The sequence below is a fragment of the Trachemys scripta genome, chromosome 22, assembly GCF_013100865.1.
Source record: "Trachemys scripta elegans isolate TJP31775 chromosome 22, CAS_Tse_1.0, whole genome shotgun sequence".
NCBI lineage: Eukaryota > Metazoa > Chordata > Testudines > Emydidae > Trachemys > Trachemys scripta.
The window spans coordinates 15,861,573-15,870,366 of NC_048319.1; the positions used below are offsets into that span (position 1 = coordinate 15,861,573).

The 8,794-nt window shown below is 44.9% G+C and overlaps 1 protein-coding gene across 1 annotated transcript in view; it reads right to left on the reverse strand.

Annotated features, from left to right (window-relative positions):
• LMNB2 (lamin B2) overlaps window positions 1-6,427 on the reverse strand; it is a 151,321-nt gene extending 144,894 nt beyond the window's left edge. Inside the window, exons 1-2 of the mRNA XM_034755603.1 lie at window positions 6,334-6,427; window positions 5,501-5,523 (exon numbers count right to left, since the gene is read on the reverse strand). Of these exons, the coding sequence (XP_034611494.1) occupies window positions 5,501-5,523; window positions 6,334-6,427 (117 nt within the window). The remainder of the gene's footprint in view (window positions 1-5,500; window positions 5,524-6,333) is intronic.
• Between the last annotated feature and the right edge of the window lie 2,367 nt (window positions 6,428-8,794).

The following is an 8,794-nucleotide window of genomic DNA, read 5'->3' on the forward strand; positions in this document are numbered from 1 at the left end:
CTCAGGGCACCGAATAGCCCAGCCATTCAGGCACTCACCCGTGACGTGAGAGACTTGTTTTCAAATCCCTGCTCTGCTGGATTTAGAACCTGCATCTCCCACTTCCCAGGTGAGTATCCTAAACACCAGGCCATTGGTTCTCCTATGTGTGTCTAGCTGTAATACCATGTTCTGAGGTACTACCACTTAGCCCAGCTCTTAATGATTTTACCAGGTAGTGGGGAATCTCTACGGCGGCTGCAGCCTCTGCCTTGTCTTTTGCTGCAACACTATCCCTAGATCAAAAGAATGTCAAATAGCATCCACAACAGCAGGAAGGAATATGTATCCCCACTCCCTCTGAATTTTACTTGGATTTGGCAGCAATGGAGAAAGGAACAGCAATGGGTAGGAGAATGGACATTAAGAGGAAATATAGTGCTGATACTAATGACACTAGCAGTCAGATAGGCAATACTGGCAGTAAAATGACTGTACCTAACTGGGCGAGGAATCTGGGCGAAGCCAAGCAAAAGCAACTAAGATGTCTGTACACCAATGCAAGGAGCCTGGGTAACAAAATGGAGCAACTAGAACCATTGGTGCAGGAAATGAAACCAGATATTAGAGGGATAACAGAAACATGGTGGAATAGTAGTCATGGCTGGAGTACAGATATTGAAGGGTATGTGCTATTTGGGCAAGACAAATAAAGGTAAAGATGGTGGAGAAGCTCTGTATATTAATGAGGAGATAGACTGTAAAGAAATTAGAAGTGATGGAATAGATAAAATAAAATCTGATTTTGGTCAAAATCACATTGAGGAAGAAAGTTAACAGACGCTCCAGTGGGCTAGTGCTTGGGGTGTGCTACAGACCCCCAGGATCCAATCTGGATATGGATAGAGACCTCTTTAATGTTTTTAATTACATAAATACTATTGGGAATTTTGTGCTTATCGGAGACTTTAATTTCCCAGGTATAGAATGGTGGACAAATGCTATTAATAATGAAAACTGACAGATTTCTTCACCACATAGTCACTGAATCAACAAGAGGTGATGCCATTTTAGATTTGAGCAAGCATCTTAAACAGGTAATTAAGAGAAAGCAGAAAGCCTACAAGGAATGGAAGATGGGATGGATCAGCAAGGAAAGCTACCACTTGGAAGTCAGAAAGTGTAGGGAAAAAGTGAGAACTGCCAAAAGCCAAGCAGAGTTGGACCTTGCAAAGGAGATTAAAACCAACAGTAAAATGTTCTATACTCATATAAATAAAACGAAAACAAGGAAAGAAGTGGGACTGCTAGAGACTGAAGATGGGGTGAAGATTAAAGAAAATCTAGGCATGGCCCAACACCTAAATGAATACTTTGCCTCAATTTTTAATAAGGGCAATGAGGAGCTGAGGGACGGTGGCAGGGTGGCTAATGGAAATGAGGATATGGAAGTAGAAATTAACACATCTAAGGTGGAATTCAAACTCAAACAATTTATTGGGAAGAAAGCGGATAAACTCCATCCAAGAATATTAAAGGAACTGGTACATGAAATGGTAAGCCCAATAGCAAGGATTTTTAATGAATCTGTAAACTCAGGAGTTGTACTCTATCACTGCAGAATTGCTAATATAGTTCCTATTTTTAAGAAAGGGGAAAAAAGTGATCCAGGAAACTACAGGATGGTTAATTTGACCTCAGTAATATACAAGGTCTTGGAACATTTTTTGAAAGAGAAAGTATTTAAGGACATAGAAGTTAATAGTAACTGGGATAAAATACAATGTCGTTTTACAAAATGTAAATCATGCCAGATCAACCTGATCTCCTTTGAGAAGATAACTGATTTTTTTGACATAGGAAATGCAGTAGATCTAATCTATCTGGATTTCAATAAGGGATTTGATATGGTTCCACATAGGAAATTATAAATTAAACTGGAGAAGGTGGGGATTAATATGAGAATTGAAAGATGGATAAGGAACTGGTTAAAGGGGAGACTACACCACGTCATTCTGAAAGATGAACTGTCAGGCTGGAGGGATGTTATTAATGGAGTGCTTCGGGGATCGGCCTTGGAACCAATCTTAATTAACATTTTCATTAGTGACCTTGGCACAAAAAGTGGGAGTGTGCTAATAAAACTTGCAGATGACACAAAGTTGAAAGGTATTGCCAATACAGACGAGGCTCGGAATATCATATAAGAAGATCTGAATGACCTTGAAAATTGGAGTAATAGAAATGGAATGAAATTGAATAATGCAAAGTGTAAGGTCACGCACTTAGGGACTAACAACAAGAATTTTTGCTATAAGCTGGGGATGTATCAGTTGGAAGCAACAGAGGAGGAGAAAAACCTGGGTGTATTGGTCGATCACAGGGTCCAGGCTGAGGGGAGATATGATCACTCTGTATAAATACATCAGAGGGATAAATATCAGGGAGGGAGAGGAGTTATTTAAGTTAAGCACCAGTGTTGACACAAGAACAAATGGATATAAACTGGCCATCAACATGTTTAGGCTTGAAATTAGACGACGGTTTCTAGCCATTGGAGGAGTGAAGTTCTGGAAGGGAAGCAGTGGGGGCAAAAACCGTAACTGACTTCAAGACTGAGCTTGATAAGTTTATGGAGGGGATGGGATGATGGGACTGCCTACAATGGCATGTGGCCCATCGGTGACTGCTAGTAGCAAAAGTCCCAACCCCTGGAGATGGGTCACTAGATGGGGAGGGTTCTGAGTTACAACAGAGAATTCTTTCCCAGATGTCTGACTGATGGGTCTTGCCCACATGCTCAAAGTTGAACAGATCGCCAGATTTGCGGTTGGGAAGGAATTTTCCACAGGTCAGTTTGGCAGAGACCCTGGGGGCTTTTCGCCTTTGTCTGCAGCATGGGGCACGGGTCTCTTGCAGATTTAAACTAGTGTAAATGCTGGATTCTCTGTAACTTGAAGTCTTTATATCATGATTTTAGGACCTCAGTAACACAGCCAGAGGTTAGGGGTCTATTTCAGGAGTGGATGGGTGAGATTCTGGAGCCTGCAATGTGCAGGTCAGACTAGATGATCACAATGGTTCCTTCTTGCTTTAAAATCTACGAGTCTATAACTGAGTGTTTTGTTGAACATATGAGTTCTGTGGTGCTGTACATTTACATGTACTGGGTGTTTTAAGTACCACTATACATTCTGCAGTATGTATGGGGAACTAATAAAGATGGGTTTATTTTCAAACAATAGTATTTTATTGAGTGACAAAACAGTGCAAAAGAACTCAATGTGCAAATAACAAAGGACAATACAGTACTAATTTCTAACATAAATTAATGGAACAAAACTTTAAAATGAGAAAGGCAGCTAACATTTCTGTGCATTTTGACTACACAGATACCAACCATGGCTCTAACAGGTCAGTGTATGTGAAACTGTGACTGTCCCCCAGGGTGCAGGGACAGGGTAAGGATGCAACTCTGATGTCTTGGGGAATGTTGGGGGGTGTAGGAAGCTGCCCCCGTAAAGTCTCCGAGGACTGCAAAAGGTGGTGAGTCTGTGATTATTGGACCTCTAGGTCAACTAGAGTTTGCAGTGTTTGGGTTTGCTGCCTGAGAAGCCCCATTATGTCCTTGTGCATCTCCATCTCCTTTTCCTGCTGGGCCTTTCTCCATTTTCTCCTGCTGTCTCTATGCTCTCCATGCCATCTGCCAGGCCCTTTGTTTGCAGGGAGGTTCAGTGCAGCCCTGGCTTGCAGGACCTTGCTGAATGTACGGAATTGAGGTTACATCTTTCTGTTTCTTTTCTGTGTAACTTGTCTGGAAGGCTTTCCCTCACTATTTTATCCTTGAATCTGGGGCTTTTCTATAAAATACACTTTTTGTTTATTTTTACCCCAAGCAGGTCTCTGTTGTGCAAATGGAGTGTGCTGCGTTGTCGGCGATCCCTTGAGGTCGAGGATGATCTTTCACAGGTTTTATTTTTCATGGGTCCTTTGGTGACTGAGGAATCCGATCTTTGAGCCACAGGCTCGTTAGCAGATGTTGCGGGTGGTGTTGGAAGACAGGGCTGGGCCACAATTGCTGCGTGACAGTTGTCTTTCCTTTCATTTCTGACGTTTTTCTGCAACCAGGACAAGGTGATTTTCCTCAAAAGTGGACATTCCCTCCCTGACAAGACTTGGCCAGTTATCCCTCCCCTGGGCTGCTGTCTCCCAATGTGTGGTGTCGATGCCACAACTCTTGATGTTTATCTTGAGGGTGTCTTGAAAGCGTTTCTTTTGGCTTCCCTGTTTCCTTTTTCCTTTGGTGAGTTGGGCGTACAGCAGTTGTTTTGGTAAGCATATATCAGACATGCACACCCAGTGCCTGCTCCACCTCAGCTGGTGCTGGATAATCAGGGCCTCAACACTGAAGATGTTAGCCTCTGTGAGGACACTGACATTAGTGCGATGATCCTCCCACTTTATGTTGAGGATCTTCCAGAGAAAGTGCTGGTGCTGGCATTCCAGGTTTTTCAGGTGTTTTCTGTACGTCACCCAAGTCTCACAGCCATAGAGGAGAGTTGGGATTAGCACCACTTTAAAACTAAATCTAGTGTATATTCTGATGTTGTGATTGTTGAACACCTGGCGAGACAGTCTGCCAAAGGCAAGGCTGGCACAGCAAATTCCATGCTGAATCTCGACATCTATGTCTGCCGTCTGTGAGAGATGGCTGCCAAGGTAGGCAAAGTATTCTACGTTTTCCAGTTCTTCTTTGTTGATGTAGATCTTCCTTGCTGGGTCTGATGATTGACTGGAGAACTTTTGTTTTGCCCATGTTCAGAGTTAGCCCTAGGCTTTTGTAAGCTTCAGAGAAGCAATTAAGGGCTTTTGAAGATCCTCCTTTGAGTGTGCAACTACAGCACAATCATCTGCATACTGGAGTTTGGTTATTGTTGCCGATATTACTTTAGTTCTGGCACGGAGACAAGAAAGGTTGAAGAGGTTGCTGTCAATCCAATATTGGATGCCAATGCCCTGTGGTAGACCGTCTTGCGTTAACGTTTTCGTCCCTGCTAACTGAAATGGAGAAAAGGGTGGGTGCCAGTACACAGCCTTGTTTTATGCCATTTCACATGACAAAAGTGTGATTCCATATTCTTTATGAAAATATGCTTATGATATGAATATGATATAACTGAGATATACTTTATGCAAGATATCTCATGTGAGATATCATTGGAAAGGTTATGATTTACTGAATACTATTATCCTATTTGTATGCATGTATCATTTCTGTATCTGAAATTAGGACTATTGACTATGTATCTGTATTTCAACTATGCTACTGTGGGTGACGCCCCCTGCTAACACTTCAGGTACAACAATGGAAAAGCCTGACAGGGCTGATGGCCCATCAGCAAGAGACAATGGACTGTAAAAGAGCTTAGTCTTCCTGTGAACCTGTGGATCAGCTTGTGAAGAATGGCTACAGGGGCCCTATAGAGTCAGGTGGTCTTGTCACCTGATACTAAAACATTACCTGGGACTTCTTGTAACTTTCCCCTGTAAGGGAAGGGAGGTCAGACTAGGGAAACAAAGGACTCCCACCTTATGTAAATCCTATTTAAAGGTGGGGAGTGAGGTAATCCAGGTTGTGAGTTCTCCCCGGCTACCCCACCCAAGATGACTGCTGGAAACAACTAAGACTGAACTGGCGGAAGAACTGGACCCAGTCTGGAAGGGCGTCTGGCCTGTGACGGAGATTATTAGAACCACATTTAGGGTGAGAACTTACATGGAACCAGTTTCTTTAGTGTATTAAGCTTAGTTTGCGTGCTCTGTTTCAGTTTCTTTATAATCTGCCTTGTTCTGTCTGCTACCTCCTTAACTACTTAAAATATACCTGTTATAATTAATAAATTTAACCCAGTTTATGTGATTTCTAACTGGGGGGGGGGAGGCGAGAAGTTGTGTACACCCTCCTCCACACTGAGGGAAGAGGTGAATTTCATATAATTTTGGGTTTGTACTCCAAGGAGGGGTGGACATCTGGGTGTTGTGGCAAGCCCCTTAAGCTGAGCCTTCCCTCTGTGCAGCTGGGTGTGGTCCTGCCTGTGTGCTTGGCTGGAAAAGGCTGGGGAGCCGAGCCCAGCAAGGCCAGGTAAAGGAGGCCCAGGCTGGCAGAACAGTCTGAGTCAGTGGCGTCCCAGCACACCAGGTGACATCCCAGGGGGTCCAACCCATCCCAAAAGGCCTCAGAGGTAGATCCACTGCACAGAATGAAGGCAGTCATCTGGTCATGGAGGAGTCTTATAATGGTGATAAATTTGCTTGGGCAGACAAACTTTGACATGATTTTCCACAGAGCCTCACGGTTGACGGGGTCGAAGGCTTTGGTCAGATCGATAAAGGCCATATACAGCTCCTGGTGTTGTTCTTGACATTTCTGCCTGGCTGCGAAAATCATGTCGGTTGTGCCTCGTGATGGTCTGAAGCCGCATTGGGACTCTGGCAGTACTTCCTCTGCAAGAGGGAGCAGGCGATGCGGTAAGATTCTAGCAAGAATCTTTCCAGCAATGGAGAGGAGGGCAATGCCTCGATAGGCAGCCCTGTCTCCCTCTTTGAAAATGGTGACGATGTTAGCATTACATAAGTCAGCAGGGATTGCTTCGGTGCATCAGATTTTGAGAAGCAAGTGAAGCTTGTTAGTCAGTTTTTCTCCCCCCACTTTGCCCTGGTCTACACTATGAGTTTAGGTCAAATTTAGCAGCGTTAGGTCGATTTAACCCTGCACCCGTCCACACGACCAAGCCTGTTTTGTCGACTTAAAGGGCTCTTAAAATCAATTTCTGTACTCCTCCCCGGCGAGGGGTTTAGCACTAAAATCGACTTCACTGGGTCAAATTTGGGGTAGTGTGGATGGAATTCGACAGTGTTGGCCTCCGGGAGCTATACCAGAGTGCTCCATTGTGACCGCTCTGGACAGCACTCTCAACTCAGATGCACTGGCCAGGTAGACAGGAAAAGCCCCAGGAACTTTTGAATTTAATTTCCTGTTTGGCCAGGGTGATGAGCAGATCAGCACAGGTGATCATGCAGAGCTCATCAACATCATCAGAGTAAGGAATGGTGTCCCTAGACTCTGTTTGTCAGAGGGTGGAGATGGATGGCAGGAGAGAGATCACTTGATCATTATCTGTTAGGTTCACTCCCTCTGGGGCACCTGGCATTGGCCACTATCAGTAGACAGGATACTGGGTTAGATGGACCTTTGGTTTGACCCAGTACGGCCATTCTTATGTTCTTATGTTATGTTCTTACAGGTGATCATTCAGTCCCAGTATCGCAAAAGAGCTCCAGCATGGACCAAATGGGAGGTACTGGATCTGATCGCTTTATGGGGAGAAGAATCCGTGCAGGCAGAACTCCGTTCCAAAAGATGAAATGCCAATATATTTGCCAAAATCTCCAAGGGCATGAGGGATAGAGGCTACAACAAGGACACACAGCAGTGCCATGTGAAAATTAAGCTCAGGCAACCTATCAAAAAACAAAGGAAGCAAACAGTCGCTCTGGGTCAGAGCCCCATACATGCCGCTTCTATGATGAGCTGCATGCAATTCTGGGGGGGGGGGGCCTACCACTACCCCACCACTCTCCGTGGACACCTGCAAGGGGGGAGTCTCACGCAACAGGGATGAGGATTTTGTGAATGAGGAAATAATGATGAGGAAGAGGTTGAGGATAGCGCACAGCAGGCAAGCAGAGAATCCCTTCTCCCCAGCACCCAGGAACTGTTCATCACCCTGGAGCCAATACCCTCCCAACCCTCCCAAGGCAGGATCCCGGACCATGAAGCCGGAGAAGGCACCTCTGGTGAGTTCACCTTTATAAATATAATACAGGGCTTAAAAGCAAGCATGTTAATGATTAATTTTCCCTGAAGACTTGGGATGCATTCGCGGCCAGTATAGCTACTGGAAAAGTCTGTTAACGTGTCTGGGGATGGAGCGGAAATCCTCCAGGGACATCTCCATGAGGCTCTCCTGGGGCTACTCTAAAAGCCTTTGCAGAAGGTTTCTGGGGAGGGCAGCCTTATTCCGCCCTCCATGGTAGGACACTTGACCACACCAAGCCAGGAGCAAGTAGTCTGGAATCATTGCAGAACAAAGCATTGCAGCGAATGGGCCCGGGCTTTGGTGGCATTCAAGCAACATCCATTCTTTATCTCAGTGTGTTAGCCTCAGGAGAGTGATATCGTTCATGATCACTTGGTTGAAATATGGGAAATTTGTTCAAGGGAACATTCAGAGGTGCCCGTTCCTGTTGGGTTCTTTGCCTTTGGTTGAAAAGAAATCATCCCCACTGTTAGCCACGCGGTGAGGGGAGGCCCATTCATGCTGAGCTGTTCGCTTTTGGCTGATAGGGATCTTCCCTGATACTAGCCATGTGGTGTGGGAGGTGTGAAGCGATCATCCCAGAGAATTGGGGGAGGGGGTTGGATTGTGCTGCACATTCACCCTAAAACCGCAACCCCTCCTTTTAAATGGCCAACCCAATAGGCTTTGCTTGGTATGGGAAAGGAGGGTGCTGCTGTTTGAAACCATTCCCACATGTTATGAAGGTTGAAGAAGCCGAAACCCTTTGCCTTACCATGGCTGCCTGCAAGCCGAATTCTGTTGCCCAGCTAAGCGTGTGTGATGTCTCACACCAAACCAGCAGCACTCAATATAAGAGGCAAAATGCAACCTTGTAGCAAAAGCACATGTGCTATGTAATGTGAATCACTTGATTCAGTGTGAAATAGTCTTCCCTTTGTTCTCTAAAATGTATC